General features: G+C 39.2%; 1 protein-coding gene across 50 annotated transcripts in view; it reads right to left on the reverse strand.

Moving 5' to 3' along the window:
* The window catches only part of NRCAM (neuronal cell adhesion molecule), a 315528-nt gene that overhangs the window by 40723 nt on the left and 252640 nt on the right, over positions 1-22165 (reverse strand). For 39 of the 50 annotated variants that reach the window (XR_001830436.2, XR_005203149.1, XM_037745118.1 and 36 more), the window contains 9 exons: positions 20968-21152; positions 18757-18888; positions 9027-9170; positions 6819-6930; positions 5293-5459; positions 5051-5198; positions 2751-2875; positions 2278-2307; positions 701-802 (listed from right to left, as the gene is read on the reverse strand). Coding sequence is in view for 48 of the 50 variants with exons in the window: in XM_037745118.1 (XP_037601046.1) it covers positions 701-802; positions 2278-2307; positions 2751-2875; positions 5051-5198; positions 5293-5459; positions 6819-6930; positions 9027-9170; positions 18757-18888; positions 20968-21152 (1145 nt within the window). In the remaining 2 variants the exon portion in view is untranslated. The remainder of the gene's footprint in view (positions 1-700; positions 803-2277; positions 2308-2750; positions 2876-5050; positions 5199-5292; positions 5460-6818; positions 6931-9026; positions 9171-18756; positions 18889-20967; positions 21153-22165) is intronic. The other 11 variants (XM_037745137.1, XM_037745126.1, XM_017546851.2 and 8 more) reach the window with 1 other exon arrangement.

Consider the following 22165-nt stretch of genomic DNA (forward strand, 5'->3'; position numbering starts at 1 on the left):
TATTTCAGGCATGTGACCTGATTGTGTCTACCTCTTAAGTATCTCTTTGGCTTTACATTAAACTTCTAAGCTTACCTATAGTCTAATTTTATTACACTTCTAGTATCCTTATGACACTGTCCTTCATTATCTTATTCCCTAGGCTTATGTCACCAAGGTGAGATGCTCACATTGTTGAATAGACAACTCTGTAGCAAGGACTAATGAAAAGAAAGAGACCTAGGTTGGAAGTTAAGGTAGAACCTATGATCTACGCCCAGTTCTGTTACCAACCGTGGGTTGAAAAGTTACTTTACTCAACAAGCCTCAATTTCCTAATATGAAGACAGGGCCATTCAGCACTTGCTCCTCCTAACCTTTTCTCCCAGAAGAAATGGGCAAAACAAGCGACTAACTTAAGGTGCACCTTCCTACTGTGGTAGGTATTTAAAGTGATTTTTATTGATCTTAAACAAAAATAATAGTGTCTTTGATTAATCAACATCTTCAGCAATTAAGTGGTGTCCTATTCTAGAAGGTGTAACCAGGAATAACTTCAGCTCTGAAGAGAGGAAGGACATAAATAAATATTTTTGTTCTATCAGTAATGAAGCAGAGAATCCCAGTGAATACCTTTGTGAGGAAATTCAGTTGACTGTTACAAAGTGCTTCAAACATGGCCATTTAGTCGGTCGGTAATAGAGCAAATAATACCACATACTTGTAATAGGGCTATTGTTGTCATCGCCTGGGGTCCATGACAGCTGAACACTTTTGTCAAGTTGATCTGTCAGTTCTAAGTCAAAGGGAGGATTTGGAACATCTGTAGACCAAACATACACACATCATCGTCACCCATCCATCTTTAAGAGGTTCTCCTTTACTCATGTACTATTCACAGAGGGGACATCTTAAAGACACATAACAGTTGATAGTCAATGAGCATGCGACTGAAAGGAAATGCGAACAGCTGAGGTTGCTGGGAACACACGAGATAACCCAAGATAACCCATCAATGAGTTCTGCTCACTTATTTATCAAAGGAAGCGAAAACATTTGTAACCAAATCCAGTGAGGCAGATACATATGGTTCATCAGCACTCTCAGTGTGTCTTCTCATAAACATGAATGGGCACAAACATGAAAAACGATAAGCTTAATTTCTAATACATGGAAAACAGAGAATAGCCACTGCTGAAAAACAAATATAGGCAAATAAAAGATGCTGTTTAAAGAAAATTCAAATGTTCTTTCTGAAACATGCTGAATAACGGATTTGGGGGCTCTGAAAAAATATTTATATTTGCGAGAGAATTCTGAAATAGACGCTATGGGGGTAGCCCTCAGCATGCGTAAGTGTGTTTACTCCCAGAGGACAGCAGTGTATAGACAGACACATGCTGGGACAAAAGAGTCCTGGAAGCATGTCTGCCTCTTCTGATAGTGTTGTTCCCCCCAGACCTTTGACCTTGCTCTTAGGAGTAACTCTGGCACTCAGGGGACCAGAGACCATATAAATACATGTGCCTTTTTTCTTATCAGTGATAAAACAGTAAAAGTCTACAAAGCATAGGTTTTATATTGGATAACTAAATACAATATTATTGTGCAAAATCAGCTGAGATTATGTCAAAAAATTGGTTTTTGTACTGATGTGCTGAATAAAGATGAAGGTTCTCTTAATAAAAAGATTTCTGGAAATGATTTCTGACATATTTTCCAGATTCTAAAAAGTCACACAACATGAATGTGCCCGTCCTTTTGGTCTTTCTTAAGTGATTTGTCTTTTGTCAACACATGGTGAGTCAGTTTTCTCTGATATAAAAGCTAAATGTTGTTCTAAACATCCATTTTTCTCCTAGATACATTTCTTGAAAATGGAATCCCAAAACAAGATTTATTTTTCCAAAACAATTTTTAAAAAATTGAGGTGAAAACCTAATTTGTAGAATGATATTAGAAATAGTCTTTTCATTCTGTAAAATGTGGATGATGGCTTTTAAAAAAGCAATATGCTACTTGACAAGGAAATTGCATCAAAGAGGGACTTTCATCAAACGAAATGATTTTATGATAGCACATGAACTATTTGAAACAACTGGCCATGAACTTGGTGAAAAATCTAGGGTTATGATGAAGAAATGATTCATTGTCAGTAAATGGATGACATCACATAACAACTGACAGAGCCCCTTTCCTTAAGAGACACAATTATGTGACATAGAAAGTTATCAATATTTTCTGCAGATGTGAAATTGTTTAACAGAAAACAGAGAAAGAAGACTCATATTAGTTTACCGTAAACGGGAACTGGAGTTGGAGTAGGAGCTAGAAAGGACATTAATATAAAGGGTTTTAATCAAAATTAGTAATGGAAAGATACAAGATAGCACAAGATGACAAAGACTGTACATTATTCAAGATTATAAAACTAAGCCCTATGTGTAGCTGTGAAACACAGCATTGTTAAACATGCAGTAACAATTGAGGGAAAAAAACTTCAATTTTAGATACAAGTAGATTATTTCTCTTAATTTTATTACAAAAATGTTACTAATGTGCATATCTACTATTTCACCCAGTGCTGCTACATAGTATATTTATACTTAAATTATTGCCTTCAAGGCATCTTTCAAAGAAGAAAAACATGGGTATGAACTCACCCATGCATATTAACAAGCAAACATTTGATATTTACAATTTTTATCTTATTTTTCCTTTTCAACCAAATGCAGCGAAGCCAGTTGTGCTATTTTTGTTCTCTTTCTTACCAACAACGCTAAGCACAGCGCTGGCGGAGACGCTGTCCAGAGTGGTGTTGGCCACACACGTGTAGGTCCCACTGTCATCATCACTGACATCAGCTACCACCAGATGATCCTTGTCAACAGTGAACCTGTGGACAGAATGCATTCAGAGCAGCAAAAATGGACATTCAGCCACACCCTATAATTGCTTCACTGGCAGGAAAGAAGCTGTACATTTGATAAAAGAGAAAGATGGTACAAATTTTCAAATATTAGAGCAAAACACTTAACACTTTAAGAATGATTAAAGTTGGAAAGCAGTGAGAATGAACTAGAATCTTGGGTTAGAAGGTATAAGTCCTCTGTTATAGTATTTTTCAACCAGCCCTCCAGAGCACGGGTTCCCCAAACCCTGGGCCATGGACTGGTACTGTCCTGTTAGGAACTGGGCTGCAGAGGGGACCGCTGCTCTAGAGGGTATGGTACATGTTTTCCTTAAGTCCCCGGGGAATGGGCGAGTGAAGCTGAGCTTCGCCTCCTGTCACAAAAGCAGCAGAACTGGATTCTCACAGGAAGGTGAACCCTATTGGGAACTGTGCAGGTGAGGGATTGAGATTGTGCACTCCTTATGATCACCTAATGCCTGAGGATCTGTCACTGTATATATTACATGTAATAATATATACATGTATATGCATATTACAATGTAATAATAATAAAGTACACAATAAATGTAATGCACTTGAATCATTCTGAAACCATTGTGCTGTGGAAAAATTGTCTTCCATGAAACCAGTCCCTGGTACCAAAAAGGCTGGGGACCGCTGCTCTAGAGGGAGTGGTAGAAACTTCCTTAAGTTCCCAGGGGAATGAAGTAAAGGCTAGTTCCAGCATTATCCTTACTAAAGGGCCTTACTAAGGCTTTTGCTGCCATGAAACACTGGAAAACCGCTCCTTCAGTTCAACTTCTATTAAAGCATTTATTTTAAATACTTTATTATTTACTGCAGAAATTTCATGTCATTTTCTTACGTGTATAAACTCTTACAGGAGAAATTAAATGCAAAGAATAATAATTTGCTTTATCACTAGAAACACGAAGATTTAAATGAATAACCTTTACCGAGAGTTTTCTAGCGGTTACTTGTGAGCATGAAAAATTGCTCAGTAGATCAAAAAATTAATGTATAGAGGATTCATGTATTATTTTAACAAAGCTGCATAAATCATAAACTGTCTTCTCAGTTAATTTCCAAGTAAAAGTTTCAGCCAACTTAACCTGATGGTCATTTCTTTATGTTTCTTTTTCATCCTTTTTTTTTCTTTTTTTTTAAATACAGGGTCTCACTCTGTCACCCAGGCTGTAGTACAGTGGTGCAGTCACAGTTCACGGCAATCTCAGCCTTCTGGGCTCAGGTAATTCTCCCACCTCAGCCTTTCGGGTAGATGGGACCACAGGTATGAGACCACCACACCCGGTTATCCTTTTCATCTTTATCAACTCAACAAATAAAATTGACTAGCTCAAGCATAAAACTAGATGGAGACTCTAGGCACATAAAAGAGAAGGCCACAGAATTCTTCTAGGGCCATTAATAAGCAATAGGGCAAGCTTTAGGTACCACAACTTTAGGTCAGCTGCAGGTGAACCACAGAAATGATTTCGACCAGAATACTGCATTCCTTCTAATAGACAGCGAGGCCTACAGCCACTTTGCTAAAACTCACACATTCCAGTCTGTACTGCTACATCAAATCGAGGGTCTCATCTGGAAAATCCCATGACCTTTATTCCATTCTTAACTAAATCTAAGCATGCTTGGGTTCTTTAAAGCTTTACCTGTTTTTGTTTTTCCTTCCCCTTCCACTGGCTTTAGGTAAAACCAAAAGAAAAACTCCTTATCCAAATAAAAATGAGTGTCTTTTAGAATACTGACAAGGATTTGAGCAGTCTTTGGTGATTAAAGAGGTCATATTTCTGCTTATTTGTGGAATGGTAATGAAAACATCTGTTGAGATTTTGCTGTTCAAGGTATAAAACAATGGATGTTGTCCAAGGCCTGAGGGTTTTTTCCCATCCTGAATTACACAAGAGACTAGCATTCAAAGATAGACAAACATTCTCGGGGTCCTATTTCAATCACCTGGTACCTTCTTAGGTACATATATTTTACAGTAGGGAGAAAATGCATCTCTCTCTGTTTTGGAGACAGCAGACTTCAGAAACTAAAAACATCACCATAACTGACTACATAATAGACCTTTAGTTCAAGAATAGCTTAAAGAAAGAATGAAGAGAAAGTAAAGAAATCGGCTTCAAATACCTTTCATCACTGGGCAGTTCCTCATTGTCCTTCAGCCACAGGACAGTGAGGACTAAGGTGTGATCATGTTTCACTTTGCATTCAAACGACACCATGCCCCCTCTTTGCACAACTGCATATTCGGGCTGTTTAATGATCCATGTAGGATCTGAAATGTAAAGTTATCGTTATCCATTTGGCAAAGCTGGAAAATCTGTTCAAAGTCATTTAAAACTTAAAAAAACACATTACCTCTGCCTTACCTTTGATTTCTAAGTGGACGTCATTCTTTGCCATCCCTAATTTATTCCTTGCAACACACGTGTAAGTTCCCGTACTGTCCTTTTGGGCCACAGGAATCTCCAAAGTTCCATTTTCATGTAAAACATAAATATCTTCATGAAGAGCACTTCCTTTAGCTCCTTTAAACCTTTCATTACAGAAATTATCAGGATGAGAATAAAAGCACATATATTTTGAAGTCAGACATAAAATATCATGTTCAAGGTCAACACAACCATGATGTATGTTAAAGTTGCAAGGCTATAAGGATTGTACTTTTAAAAGCAAAAATAGGAAAATATTCAGGGGATGAAAAAAAGGCTTGTATGTCAGATAGGAAAAGTGAAACGGATGAAGCAAACTAAGTGTGAATCTGTCACCTTCACTAGGAAAATCATCTGCATAAGCATCCATTTTTCTTCTCTGGGGTGAAGGTGGGGACCTGGGGAGATTTTCCTTTAATCCTAACCCTGCCTTTATTCTGACCTCAGTAGTTGGAGCTTAGCATAGCATCTGGGACCTGACAGATGATCAGTAAAGAATGTTCCAGTTTTTGTTCATTCATTCTTTCTAAGTCATTGCCTATCCATCCTCTGCCTTGTCTCTTTCAGGTAAAGTAAACAAGCTAGGAGGAGCTAGAGGACTTAAACCTTGGGTGGCATATAAAAGGGGATGATCTTAAGTGGGTAGTAAAAGAACATGGGAGATCTTGGCTGGATCCAAGTCAGGAAGATCCGGTGCAAGAATTACTAAAAAGAAACAATGGTAAAAACAAATTCTGCTTTGGAGCTTATAGAACCCTCCACTACCCCACATGATATTTTATTATCAAGGAATATCCCCTAACTAATCCCGCCTGCCACTACTCACAAAGTCCCAGGGGATGTCCATGACACTGTAAAATACAGCAGCCTTAAATTAAAAAAAAAATCATTTACATGTAGATCTGTGCTTGACAGAGTGTGCTGCTAAACAGATTGTACACGTGAAACTATTTAACACAGAACTAGTTAATAAATATTTGAATGAATTTAATAATTAACAGTGAATGCATGAATTTAATAATTAACAGTGTAGGCCAGGCACTGTGGCTCACACCTATAATCTCAGCACTTTGGGAGGCCAAGGTGGGTGGATCACCTGAGGTTACAAGTTGGAGATCAGCTTAGCCAACATGGTGAAACCACGTCTCTATGAAAAATACAAAAATTAGCTGGGCATGGTGGTGGGTGCCTGTAATCCCAGCTACTCTAGAGGCTGAGTCAGGAGAATCACTTGAACCCAGGAGGCGGAGGCTGCAGTGAGCTGTGATTGTGCCACTGCACTCCAGCCTGGGTAATGAAGTGAGACTCTGTCTCAAGGGAAAAAAAAAAATTAACAGTGTAATGAATTGTGCACTGTTTTTCCACGCTTGGTTGTTTTTTTAAAAATAAAACCCAACATATTTAGAATATGAAGTCTTTAGCGACACTTTAAGTATTGAAAAACACACAGAGCTGCTACTTACCACTCAATGGTTGGGAGAGGAGACCCAAAGAAGGCACAGTCTAGTAAAGCAGGTCTGTTTGCAATCACCTGGTAGAGTGTGTTTGCAGGTGTGAGGATTCGTGGTGGCTCAGCTGTAAATATTTTTAAAAGGTAAAGTAACTATTACAATACATTTTAGGACTACAGTGTATTTATTGTATTTTGTTTCAAAGTCATTAAAATTTATGGTAAAGCACAATCAATCTCTCTCCTTATGTTTTGTACCAGGCGTAATACTGCCAGTCACTCAAGGCAGAAAAATACATATTTTTCTCTCTCTACCTCCTGCCCCACTTCTTGCTCAGGCATTATTTTAGTTGTTGATTTACTGTGAGTCCACTGCAGTCTTGGAATGAGACTTTTAATTGTTTTATCCCCAGCACAGTGTCTGGCACAAAAATAACAATCAAGTATATTTTTGTCGAATGACTGACTCATCATAACCCTAGTGGGTGGGAATGGTGGGGGAACACATAAGCTGGCAGAAAAAACCAGAGTGGTGAGCATGATGACTAAAAAAATGGAACTACAGCAACAGAAACAAAAACAGACAAATAGGATTACACCAAACTAAAAAGCCTGCAGAGTCAGAGAGATGGTCCACAGAGTGAAGAGACAGCCTCTATAGAAGGGCAGAAAACATTTGCAAACCATCTATCTGGTAAGGGGTTAATACCAAAATATATAAAGAGCTCAAATAATTCAATATTAAGAAAATGAATAATCTGATAAAAATGGGCAAAGGACTGGACTAGACATTTATCAAAAGAAGATATACAAATGGCTGACAGGTATTATGGGAAAATGCCCAGCATCACCAGTCATCAGATAAATGTAAATTAAAACCACATGAGATATTATGTCATACCTATTAGAATGGCTACTATCAAAAAGAGGAGATCTAAGTGTTGGCAAGCATGCGGAGAAAAGGGAACATTAAATACTGTGGGAGGAGGGAATACAAGTCAGTATAGCCATTATGGAAAATATTATAAAGATTGTATACACTGTTTATACTCAAAACATTAACTGTTTATACGCGAAACTACCATATGATCCAACAATCCCATTACTGGGTATATATCAAAAGGAAATAAAATCAGTATGTCAAGATATTTGAACCCTTTCATTCACTGCAGTATTATTCACAATAGTCAAGATGTGGAATCAACCTAAGTGCCCATCAATGAATGAACAGAATAAAGAAACTGTGGCATATACACACAATGGAATACTATCCAGCCTTAAAAAAGAAGAAAATTCTGTCATTTCCTTCAAGTTATTCATGTCTTGACAACATGGATGAACCTACAGGACATTATGTTAAATGAAACAGGCCAGATACAGAAAGACAAACATGGCATGATCTCCCTTATATGTAAAATCTAAAAACGTTGTTGAACTCATAAAAGTGGAGATGAAGAAGAAACCAGCAGCCAAAAGTGCTTTCTCAACATCCAACAATATCTTCATTGCTTAGCTTTTCAGTAGGATTAGTGACCTTCATGTCAAGCATGAAAGAAAAATACCAAGTACTGGTTGGCTTTCTGATGGTAATTTTGTTTGAAAAGGAAGTATATTAATTTCAAAGGGTTGAAGTATAATTTCCTGGCACCATGAAAACAATTCTCACAAAAATTTTCACAAATGTGGCATTTTGGTAGCGTTGTCCAATATAGGAAATATAACATTCACATAAACCAATTATTTGAGAATATGTTTCAGTATATCAGACTTTTTAAAATATATTTTTACAAATAAATGTACATCTGTGACTTGGATGAAGTCCAAGTTTTATGATTAACGGTTTAGTTTTTAAAAATCAGAATCTTTAAATTGTTATTTAACTTGTCAGTTTCTTGCGATGGAAGAGCAATAATATTCAGTTACTAATAGCAGACAAATGCTATTTTCCTTTTGAGGGTTTGACACTTAGTCTAACCATCTGTAAGTGGAACAGCCTATTTGACTAGTTTTAGAATGAAGGATTTGCCAGTATAAAAACTGTTATTAAAGGACATTAAAACTGCAATATTCTCTAGGGCAAGGTTTATCTGATCCATCTCTTGTAATTCCAAGTACTGTACAATGCACATAGTAGATGCTCAATGTATTTTTGCTGACTGAGCAGAAAATAACAACAGTCATTAATTTAATTTGCCATGTCTTTAATAAAAGGAGAGCTTACCCAGCACATTTACAAATGCATTTGCCAGTAAATATCCATACTCATTAGAGGCATTGCACTGATATACGGCACTTGATCTTTCTTGAACATTTGAAAAAATAATGGTATCGCCATCAATTTTTCTGCTGGGGTCATCAGGGGCAACTGTTTGGATGTAAAAATAGAAAGTATTTATTCCTATTTGCTTAAAAGATGTATATTAAGCTTGTAAAGTTAGTAGGACATAAATAAAGGCGGCTCTAAGTATATGCAGTAAGAATAAGACCAGAATTGAGGCAGAAACCATAACACTTTTCTTCTCAGAATTTAATATATTGGCAAGGGTATGTCCTCAATATTCATATAGTCTAAAGTAGACTGATTCTGTAACACTAAGCACTCTTTTGAGAGATGCAGAAAAAAACTCCCATAAGTTTAGGTGAAAATTGCATTACAAATTCAGGAAAACATTCCTTGTTCAAGAGATTTTGGTTATTTATGAGAAAAAGTCATTAATGATCAAGAGGAAATAGCAAAAGCTAGTAAAAAATAAAGAAACCCTCCACCTCGCTCAAATCTGTTCCTTTTTGAAGACTCTTCTTGACAGAAATAAATTAAAAAATACATAAACACATAAATATGGGGCTAATAAACAAATGTGAAAATATTTTTCTGCTTTGGATATTCTTGAAGCTGAAGTAGAAATAAATTGTGTACATTCTTCTTGAAGACAACGTTTTCAGCTAAATCTCTCAAGTACTTAAATGTTAGGACCAGGATTTGATCCTTACTGAAGTGGAATAGAACTGGCTGGGTAACATAATACGTGAGGATTTAGTCCCAGGTATGCCCAGCAATTTGGAATTTCTGTGAGATTAGAGATGAATTCCTTTCTGTGAATGATACACTTCAGGCTCTGAGCTTATATTGCTTTAGAAGTACACTAAGAGGGATTTAGGTCTCTGTCTCAACACGATGATCAGAATCAAAACTAAGTAACAGCATCTTTTCTCTTAAACTGCTCCTGCAACTTGAACCAATTAAGAAGCCTTTATATTCTTTCTAAACACTATTTCTTTTTCTTTGATGACAGGAAAAAAATATGCAACTAAGACATATTTATCACTGCACTTAGACTTATCACTTTTAAAATAAATTCGTTTCATCTGTGGTTTATTAACCCATTGTAACAAAAATCAACCAAACCACAGCATATCCTTGTTTTATGACATATAATCAAGGCATTTTTGCGCCTTCATTCTGTAATAGTTTTCCACGGTTGCTGTAACAAATTACCACAAATGTAGTGGCTTAAAACAACACAAATTTACTATCATAGAGTTCTGTAGGTTAGAAGTCTGACATGAGTCGCACTGAGCTAAAACCAATGCATGCACAGGGCTGCGTCGCTTTCTGAAGGTTCTAGGGGAGAATCCATGTCCTTGCCTTTTCCAGTGTCTGAAGGCTGCGCACATTCCGTGGACTATGGTCCTCTTCCTCCATTTTCAAAGCTGTCGATGTTGCATCTCTCTGATTGTTCTTCCATAGTCACTTTTCTTTCCAACCAGAGCCAGAAAAAGTACTCTGCTTTTGGGGGCTCATGTAATTAAATTGGGCCCAAATTAGACAGTCTAGGATAACCTTCCCACCTCAAGGCCCTCTACCTTAATCACACGTGCAAACTCCCTTTTGCCATGTAAAGGGACATATTCATGGGTTCCAGGGATTGGGATGTAGACATTGTGGCAGGGGGATTGCTCTGTCTAACACATACTGAATCACATTTATAGTCTAAAAGTCTTTTAGATGTTTTAGACTAGAATATTTTAAAAATTCACTATACATTTAAGTTCAGAACAAGCTTTTAGCATCCAAGTATTATTAAAACTCCAACTTATGAGTTACTCCTCATGGACTGATTAATGTCTTAATTTCCAAGTAGGAATGTAAAAAGAAGTAGCTGTTCAACACTCTGCTCACCGTCAGTAACTCATTTATGAAATCATCTTAGATACTTCAGGTTGTTCAACCAGTGATGCGGGGGTATTGAGGTACTCTGAATTGGCTTCTTAGCTTACATCTCCTGTTTATGGCTCTAATAATTTCAAAATTGCCTTACGGAACATGTTCTTCCAAACTGAAGACAAATACAAGTCATAATTCCTCCAACAGGGTATACAGATTCATTGATAAAAGACAGCAGAGGATGGATATGTCACACTGGCCTAGAAAGTGAACTGTAGCTGTGGCAGGCAGTCATGAACCCTGAAAACGCAGTGTACCTTAGGGCGGCCCATGGGTCCCAGATCCCAAGTCTTGTATCACTGGGGCGATTCTGACTCACACAATCTCAGTGATGCTCACCCACTGCCTCAACGAGGGGTTCTGGAACATAAAGTGGCATTTCTGGAGACTTGTTCCCTGTCAGTGATTCTTAGCACTTCTGGTGGTTATACAAAAAAGATACTTGCACATGCATGTTTATAGCAGCACAATTTGCAACTGCAAAAAATATGGAACCAGCCCAAATGCCCACCAATCAATGAGTGGATATAAAATTTCATCATATATATATAATTTCATCATATATATATAATGAAATACTACTCAGCCATACAAAGGAATGAAATAATGGCATTCACAGCAACCTAGGTGGAACTGGAGATCAGTATTCTCAATGAAGTAACTCAGGAATGGAAAAACAAATATTATATGTTCTCACTTATAAGTGGGAGCTAAGCTATGAGGATGCAAAGGCGTAAGAATGAGATACTGAACTCTGGGGACTCAAAGAAAAGTGTGAGGGGGCAGCGAGGGACAAAAGACTATAAATTGGGTACAGCGTATATACTGCTCGGGTGATGGGTGCACCAAAATCTCAGAACTTATTCATGTAACCAAATGCCACCTGTTCCCCAAAAACCTATGGAAATAAAAAATAATACAAAAATAAAGTAGAGAAACAAACTGAATTTTTAAGGTCACTAAAAAAAAAAAAAAAAAAAAAAAAAAAGATTCTTAGCACCTCTGGACCCAGCACTTGGGCTCTCAGTGCTGGGACTCTTGAGGGTACTCTCAGTGCCCACCACGTGCCCACCCTGACTGCATCTATGTGGATATTCCAGGCAGTGGAGTGGAGTGGCTGTGTATTTAGACCGTGATGAGGCCGAGGCAGAGCTCTGGGCCGAATCTCTCTGGATGGGTGGCAGACAATATTAAGAAGTGTTCTTCAAATTCCTTAGGTATATTGAGATTTTAAAAGTTACATCAACACGTGACATTTAATGAATAAAGGGTTCTAGTTCCAAAGATCTGTTGCCCAATAATGTGAATATCTTTAACACTACTGAACTGTGAACTTAAAATGGTTAGGATGGTAAATTGTATGTTATGTGTTTTTACCAGAATAATAAAAATAATGTTACATGACCAGGAACACGGAAGACAAAGCTCAACAATGTCCACAGGACAATTTTCCCCAAGTGGAGACTCATCAGTCACAAACAAACCATGTCAGAAACCTTTTCTGTAGCTCTCAGTTGCAGTTTTTTTTGCTAGCAACTCTTTGGGAAGATATCTTTTACCTGAAAAGCATGTGACTGTATTTGCCTTATATATGTTAAATAGAGCAGTCTTTAAATATTTATTTTTGGCAAGGTATTTAGGAACAAAATAAACCCTTTAGGTAAGAATAATGAGTAAGCAGGCCTCTCTCCATGGGAGTTTGGGCTACATTTTCCTTAAGTACTTGTTAAAAAAATGCAAACAACCCCAGGAACTGTCACGGTGGCATATGGAGGCTTGGTTGGTAGCTGGACACAATGTAAAATCACCAAGGTAGAGACATTTGAAGACTTTGGATGGGCTGGCTAGAGGGTAGAATAACTCTCTAGCATGCAAATCCAAATTATCCAGAGGAATAATCATTAATTCTGGGAATAATCAACTTCATTTGCTGTCAATGAACACTGGAGAGAGGAATTTAAAAGCACAGAATCACCACAAATAACTTAAAGCCCCAAAGGTAAGGTCCAGAACTGGGGTGACGGCCTTCAGAAAATACTTTCTTTTAAACCAGCTCTCCTGACGTTGGTGGGTAAAACTATAAATGCTTTCAACATTTAGATAATGAAAATAATAATAATCATGCCACCTTACATGAACAGAGTATGATCAATCTTTAAAATGTTTTACATTTACTGCATAATTTTATTTTAAAAAGAACTTTGTGAAACAGATTAATCAGATAGTATTTTATGCATTATGGAGATGAGAGACTGCAAATGGGAGCATGCACTGGTTTGTTTAAATGAGGTTACTGCTCAGGTTTTCTCAGGAGACTGTGTAAACATTTCCTGGAATGTGAACATTTGGACATAATGTAAAACAAATTTCCAGGTGAAGAGTTAAATTTTCCTCTTCATTTTCTTATTCCATTCCTACAAGGGGATGCCACCGAGCCCCTTAGTTTTGTGAAAAGGAAGAAGGGAGGATGCCTTGATGAAACCCCAGGAATATCCTGGGCTAGTCCTCCATTCTCCTGGTGCTTATCTTATGTTGCTGGCTTTCAACATCTTTCATTGTGAGCAAAACATGTCATTGTGCCAGGAGAAGGTCTTCTGCCCACTCTCATTCTCTTAGCTCTTTTCCCTCTCATCCCTGAGAGGACAGGGGCCTTTCAATACAATAATGGTGTGATCTTATACATGTTTCATGCAGAAGAGTCTGAGAGACCTAATACAATGCATGTTGGAAACTGTGAAGGATCTGCAAATGTTAGACTCTCCCGCAGAGATAGGAATCACAGTGGCATGGCCTTGGGCATCACCACCTGGATTGGCACAGGTTCTCCAATGGGGAAGACCAAGAGGAGGAAAAGGGACTCAAAGATACCCACCCAAGGGTGACTGTGAAGTCCTGAAAGGCAACCTCCTGGGGGACAGCAGGGAAATGCTTGGCCCCATCCTGCCAATAGCCAGTTCATCTTCTTTCTGGTCCTGGGTTCTATTTTCACACCCTCCCATCACACAATAAAATCAAAGCTCTCTTTTGGTACCAGTTATCTGCAGCTCTGTTCTTTTTCCTGACTTCTGTAGATTGTTTTAAAACTATTTTAGGTGGTTTTGGGAAAATTCCACATTTATTTAATACAGCCTGTGATTTGTGCTTCAAGAAAGCTTGAAGTAATCTGGCCAGTCCTGGGGAGTGGGGAAGGGCAAAGGTTTAGAAGACATTGAGATAAACACCCAGACACTTTTGAAGTTAATTTTTCCAGTTTTTAAAACAGTAGCTTTCAGGTCTGAAATGCACAGTCGCAGATCAATAACATCACATTTTGCTAACAGAACCCGTCTTACCACTCCCCTCCCTGAACCAGCTTCTCCTTTTACAGTATTTGTGTGCACTTGGAAGCCAGAGCCTGCAGAGGCGGGAGGAGGCAGTCAATATCCTTAGGTGCTCGCCCACAAGTCAGGAGTGGGGTGGCTGTGTATATGGCAGTATGGTCCCCTGACTGTGTCTCTGTTGTGTGGCACAAGAGACAAACTTCAGGCACTGCAGGGGACACTGCACAGCCCCTGCAGGACAGAACTTCAGAGGCACAGCTGTTTCTTGCCCCTAACCCTCAGCAGCTGGTCCACCTGCAATGTCTATAGTCCCTTGGGTAGAAAGTATGGTCAGCAAGCCAGCTTTTGCTCCCAGCTAACTTCTGGGGCCTATGCTATGATGAAGGCGAGGAGTCCTCACTGTGCTAATTCAGCACCATCACACACTGTGGCAGACTGTGCCCTCAGTTCCTAGCCTCACCTCTTGGCATCTCCCTGCCATCCTTTCCCTGTGTCCCAGTGCTGCTGATGTATCTGTGAGGTGGAGAAGTCAGAAAACTGCAGATGGGAAACAAGCACTGGTGGCCCCTTTCCATGATGGTCCCCAGCCCTCAAAGGCAATTCCCTTTAGGGGCCTCTAAATTCACAGAGCAAGTACCAAGCAGGGGATGAAAGGGATGGCAGCACAAGGCTCCTTAAACATCTATCATTTTTTTGGATAGTTTCCGCACCACCCTCATTTTCCTGTTATTTTGGATTGGGGAGATCAACACACAGTGGGAGCATGCAGGGTTCACTTTGTACTTAGCTGCTTAAGACTTAGCATCCACCCAAGAAGGCACTTAGCAGAAGCTGCAGATGGGTCAGCTGCAGAAGGGTGAGGCAGGGAACAGCCGTACCTTTGCAGTGTCCTAGAGCAGAAAGCTGGGCAAGGGCCCTGCTGGCTCACTGCCGTTTAGTTATGAGATGTCCCAATGGTAATCCACTTTCTGCTTGGCCATGAGATGTCAAGAAAGACCCCTTCCAGGGAAGCTTCCCATCATCTTGGTATAAACACGCAGCACCTGCTCCTAAGCACCATGGAGCAGCCTGGTGGTGCCAGGCTCCTTGCTTTGCTGCCACACCGTGTGGTATTCCTCTCCCTGCATGTCCACCACAGTGACAGCTCTGAGGCACACTAGAGGTTGAGCGACACTGTATCTAAGGAGCTGTGGAATTCCAGCCACGCCGGCTCAGCCTCCTTTTTTCCATCTCATGGGGCTTAAAGAAGACTTTTGGGATGGAAGAAATGAGCCGATCTGATTTGAGATATTTAGTCCTAACTCTTTCTTCTCTACCTAATCAGACAATTTAAGGTTGCAAGACGACCTAACTTGTCTCCCTGATATTACTGCTCTCTACCCCCAAAGCAGGCTTTTGCAGCTGATCCTCCCCACAAAAATGTGACTTAAAACGGGAGTATTATCATATTATGAGTGTATTCTCTTTCTCCTTCCTTCCTTCCTTCCTCCCCCTCTCCCTTCCCTCTTCCTTCTTCTTCTCTTCTTTTCCTTTCCCTCCCTCCCTCCCTCCCTCCCTCCCTCCCTCCCTCTCTATCTCTCTCTCTCTCTCTCTCTCGCTCTGTTGCCCCGGCTGGAGTGCAGTGGCAGGATCTCGGCTTACCACAGCCTTCACCTCCCAGGTTCAAGTGATTCTCCTGCCTCAGCCTCCTGAGTAGGTAGGATTACAGGCGCATGCCACCACACCCAGCTAATTTTTGTATTTTTAGTAGAGATGGGGTTTCACTATATTGGCTAGGCTGGTCTCAAACTCCTGACATCATGATCTGCCTGCCTCGGCCTCCCAAAGTGCTGGGATTACAGACATGAGCCACCGCACCTGGCCATGAGTATATTTTCAAGGCCCTTAAGATGACTGGACTTGCAAGGTTCCTTCAGAGGCACTGCATGCTCTGATACTATGGTCTGAATATTTGTGTCCCTCCAAAATTCATGTTGAAACTTAATCCAAGGTTAAGAGGCGGGGTCTTTGGGAGGTGATTAGGAAATGAGAGTTTCCCCCTCACGAATGGGACTGGTGCTGTTCTAAAGGTCTTGAGGGAGCCCGTATGTCCCCCTCTACCACGTGATGACACATAGCAGCATCTGTGAGGAACAGCCCATCACCAGACACCAAATCTGCTAGTGCTTTGTTCTTGGACTTTCCAGCCTCCAGAACTGTGAGCAATAAATTTCTCTTGTTTATAAACTACCCAGTCTAAGGCATTTTGTTATAGCAGCAGGAATGGACTAAGACAGCTGGTTTATAAGGACAACAAGCAGAGCAAATCAAGACGAAAAATCAGCCTCATTAATGAATCCCCCCTTGCTTATGTCATCCACCCACATCTCAATTTTCTTTGCATAGGATTGCACTCTGGTTGCCAAACTTTATCCCCTGGTTCCCCGTTTTCCCTGCTGAAGGGCTAGATGGATGATCCCTTCCATTTGTCAGTTTCACTGAGTCTAGATCTTAGGGGCACTTTTAACTTTCCACAAACGGACACAAAAACTCTGAGCTGCAAAACATGGTGTAAAAGTATCAAGAATGTATCATCATGTATTGCCATTTTGTATGCATTCCTGAGAAAATCATACATTGTACCAGCTAATTTTTTATGTTTTGGGGAAACAGGATTTTGCCATGTTGCCCATGCTGGTCTCTAACTCCTGTACTCAAGCAATCCGCCGGCCTTAGCCACTGAAAATGCCGGGGTTACAGGCGTGAGCCACTGCACCTGGCCACCATAAAACATCTTTAGTTCTGGGCTTTCTTCTACTTTTTCCTCTCAGTTTTTACTCATACTCCCCTGAGAGTAGCAAGAGCTCCCTAAAACACAACCACAAAGCATTTTCTGCCATTTCTCCTGATCCTGATTCTGGTTAAAATTGGAAGTGGAAATATCCAAACCCTATTTGCTAGCCTCTAGCATCTGTTTTCTCCCAGGAATAATACACTTCCTTTTACAGTGAACACAGGCTGCCTATTTCAAAGTATCTGACAGCTACTGTGCAATGAGACACATTTGAACTTCCAATAAACACTCTTTCAATTAAAACATCGGGCAGGCTACAATGACTCAGTCACCCTGCAGTTGTCAGACCTTGATGATGAGAAACAGGAAGTTGTGCCACCTTAAATCTACCAGCAGTTTTTTGGAACCATCTTAGGGGAAGTGTGTGTGTTACTTCAGGAAAGTCAATTCAGCAGAACTTTTGCTTATGTAAATGTAGAACCAATATTGAATTCTGACTTGGAGGCAGTCAAAGCCAATCTGCCCTGTAACAGAAGCTTGAGGGCTGTCTTCTTTGTGAGTAAAGAATAGCTTTGCAGGTAATCATGCTATTGACTGGAACGGTAAACCTAAGGCTGGGTTTAACTTTCTATGTCTCAGTGTCTAAGAGGAGGTCTGAACTCCAAGAAGGGGAAAATGTTAAAAGATGCTCCTCTTAGCAGTAGCTGGTGATGGGTAGGGTAGAAGACGAGGAGAGTCCAGTGGGATCGCTCTGTTCATGGCCATGGCTTAGGAATTCAGGAGCAGTGAGGTGCAATATCCATTTAAAGTTTTTTTCTGTGTTATAATTCCCTCGACTCTCCCTAAGCCTTTAGCCAAGTTTTATAAAGCTAGCCTTTGCTATGATTTAGTACATTAATGGGACGGCCTGAGGCCACATGTTGGGCAGCATAGTGGCAGCTTGGAGAAATTGGCTAATGAAGAGCCAGGAGTAGAGCGGCAGAGCACGGAGGCTGCTGAACGGGGTGACAGGTACAACTGCCCAGGTGCTGCTCAAGGATGACACCAGCAGCTCTCAGGGAGGGAACACTACTCAGAGGCAAAGCATCCTGGATATGATCAGGGTCAGAGGATGTGGTCTTCTTTGGGTATCAAATGGGACAGTGACCTTGGGAGACTGGAGAACGTGGGAGCACCTGGGTTACACTTATGACTGAAAACTCTTTAAATTAAAGACAGCTAGGTTTCCTATGCATGATGTATCGACTGGCTGTATGCTGAGTCTCCCCACCTACCTCCTCCAGTGTCTATGACATTTCCACAAATCACCTGATGTTTTGCACAAAGATCATCTAAACTTTTCAGTGATATTTATTTCTGACGCTGTTTTTCTTCACAATATTCATGTAAAAAACAGAGGAAATATTGTCAAGTCCTAGTTATCACATACCATTATGTTAACAACATAAACTACTCACATTCATAATAAATATCTAATGGTAATAAAACTCGAAAGGTAATTTGATGCCTCTGTTTAACACACATGTGGCTTCCTTCCTTAACCTGAATTATTTTTTATCACCGTTTGTTCACTGTTGGGATATATATATGCTCAGAAAATATACTGCAACCAGAACCAATCAATGCAACTTACTTTCTATTGGGACTCCATTTGTTAACCAGCTAATTCTGGGTTTGGGGTTGCCATTAGCTCTGCAGATCAAGGTCCCATCCTCTCCTGGGGACAGCACAAGATTTTGAGGGGCCATGATCCAGTATGGAGCCGCTTTATAGGAAGAAGTAAAAAGACCAAAAATCTGAATCAAATAAGCATTTTAGCAAAAGAACACATTGACTGTTCTAATAATACAAGAAAGTACTTCACACCAAACTGGTTAGTCTCAGTTTTTTTTTTTTTTTTTTTTGAGTGAATAGATTTATAAACGATGCTTCAAAGAACACTTAAGATTTTCAAAAGAATGTTTAAAGAGACTCACTGACATATATGTATTATTTCTAGACCTGTTTGATACAAATATCATTCTCATTTTACATTAAAATTAATCAGACATCAAAGAGGTGACAGATTTATCTAAGCATACAGGGCAAATTACAGGTACAGGTAGGGCTACGAAACAAGTTTAAATTCAGAGCCAGGCACGGTGACTCATGCCTGTAATCTTGACACTTTGGGAGGCCAAGGTGGCTGGATCACTTGAGGTCAGGAGTTCAAAACCAGCCTGGCCAACATAGTGAAATCATGTCTCTATTAAAAATACAAAAATATTAGCCAGGTTTGGTGGCAGGCACCTTTAATCCCAGCTACTTGGGAGACTGAGGCAGGAGAACTGTTTGAACCCAGGAGGCAGAGGTTGCATGAGCCAAGATTGTGCCACTGTACTCCAGCCTGGGCAACAGAGTGAAACTCCATCTCAAAAATAAATAAATTAAATTAAATTAATTCTGAGACCTGCAGAATATATATAATCAGGAAGCAATGTAAAAACATCATTTTTGAAAAGTTGCAAAGGTATTACAGTGTTTCCATACATCCTTCATGCAGCTTCCTATCACGTTAACATCTTACATCACCATGGTCCAGTTACCTAATGAAAAGTTAACACTGGTATTTAACTAAACTATACATTCTATTAGGATTTCCCCAGTTTTTGCCTTAATGTCTTGTTTCTGTCCCAGGATCCTGTCCTAGATACCACATTTACTTGTAACATCTTTTACATTTACTTGTCATAGTCTCCAATCTGATAATTTCTTGGTCTTTTCTTGTCTTTTGTGACTTCGACACTTTTGAAGAGTACTGGTCAGTTATTTTGTAGACTGCCTTACAGCTTAGGTTTGTCTGATGTTTTCTCATGATTACCCTGAGGTTTTGGGCTTTCGAAAATATCCCAAAGGCAATGAACCCTTCTAATTTTACCACATGAGGGAATATATGATATCAATCTGACTTATTATTGTTGATGTTAACATTCATCACTTAGTTTAGACAGTGTCTGCCAGGTTTCTCTGCTCCAAAGTTACTATTTCCCTGGATTCCATATGCTGTTCATTAATGTCCAGCACCCACTCAAGAAGAGGGGAAGTAAGCTCCATCTTCTAGAGAAAGGAGTAATAAAGAATTTGTGGATATGTTAAAACTTCGCCAGGCCGGGTGCAGTGGCTCATACCTGTATTCCCAGCACTTTGGGAGGCCGAATCACAAGGTCTGGACATCAAGACCATCCTGGCCAACATGGTGAAACCTCGTCTCTACTAAAAAATACAAAAAATTAGCCAGGCATAGTGGTGCATGCCTGTAGTCCCAGCTACTCAGGAGGCTGTGGCAGGGGAATCATTTGAACCGGGAAGCAGAGGTTGCAGTGAGCCGAGATAGCACCACTGTACTCTAGCCTAGCGACAGAACAAGACTATGTGTCAAAAACAAAACAAAACAAAACAAAACAAAAAAAACCAAAAAACTTCCCAGTAATTAATTTCTAGAGGAGAGAAACACTTTGGAGCTATGCAAATATCCTATTTCTCCTTAACGTTTCACCCACTAATTTTAGCATTCATTGCTTGATCTTGCCTGCTGCAGTTATTACTGTGGGATTCTAATGTTGACTCTTCTATTTCCCTCATTCTTCCTATGTTTATTAACCGGGATTCTTCTGTGAGGAAGATTTGAACAGTAAATTTTTAACCTGATTTAGATGAACTACAAAAAGCAATGAGGAGAGTCAAGGTACCACGAATGTTGACATAAATTTACATTTATCATTATTAAAAAATATAATCAAAAGCACATTAATTAAAGTTTCAGGGTCTCTCATGAAGGTAAGAAGATGCATTTTAAACAATATACCTTTAACTCTAACAGAAATGGTATGGTGGATTGCTCCTAATGCATTTTTTGCTATACATTGGTAATTTCCAGAGTCTGCTTCTGAAACATGAGTGATCTGCAAGGTTTTCTTAAAGTTCTTATAAGATGTCCTGTTGGTGGGTAAAATTCCATCTTCTTTTGCCCAGTAAATAAGTGGGGTAGGCCTGATAGGATAAATAAATAATGATGCTATAAAAAAGAAATCCAACTATAACTACTTTTAAGGGTGAATTTTCATGCAAGTTTGTAACAAATCTTTATATAAAAATCACAAGAATTATATAGATATTTTAATTAGCAACACACTTTTATAAATAATGCTCACAGTTTTACATTTTCACATAAACAGAACTATACTAATTTATGGAGCACCATAAACTTTGATGTCAGTGATGCAGTGTGAATGCCAGCATGAGTTGCTTTACTGATAGGGCCTAATTATTTTCTTCCATGTTCTGACTAATGACGAACTCTCAGAAATATTTACATGAAGCTACTATGTTAATCAAAATAAATACTATTATATTAATGATACTGAATTATAATTTTTCCTTAGCTAGAAATAAAAATGTACAGAGAAAAACTCATAAACATATCTATGACCATAAACCTTTGCATTCATTTCCATATCAAACGGAAGAACTTTTCTATTTTACAGCAGTCTGTCTGCTGATGTGAACTAAGTGATTAGGGAAACAGCATTCTTTCCTTAGTTTCATTATTAGTGACATTTAAAAATATTATTATAATAATTGATTAGATCAAATTTAGGTATCACTCATACCATTTGTCACCCAATTTTGTTTTTTATCATCATGAAATATGGAGAGAGATGAAAAGTCAGAATACAGGCTTAAAGTTAGGTCTTTACAATTCCAACCCTGTCCCTAGATTTCTGATCTTTTTGAGCCTTTAGTTTCCTGAGTTGCCTTAATGGGTATAATAATGCTTGACTTGAACTAATGACTTTAGAAAGTTTTCATGAAGGTAAAATAAAAATCCATTCAACACAAAACTTTCCTAAGCATTGAACTATACACCAAGCATTGAGTTGTGTGTTGGGAAGATAATGAAGAAACTATGGTCCCCAGGGCCTCAGGAAGATAACGGTATTTGTCAATAGCAATGCAAATGACTCTGAATAAGAACGGCTCAGCTCAGAAGGGATCATCATGGC

The sequence above is a fragment of the Cebus imitator genome, unplaced genomic scaffold, assembly GCF_001604975.1.
Source record: "Cebus imitator isolate Cc_AM_T3 unplaced genomic scaffold, Cebus_imitator-1.0 Scaffold192, whole genome shotgun sequence".
NCBI classification, from domain to species: domain Eukaryota; kingdom Metazoa; phylum Chordata; class Mammalia; order Primates; family Cebidae; genus Cebus; species Cebus imitator.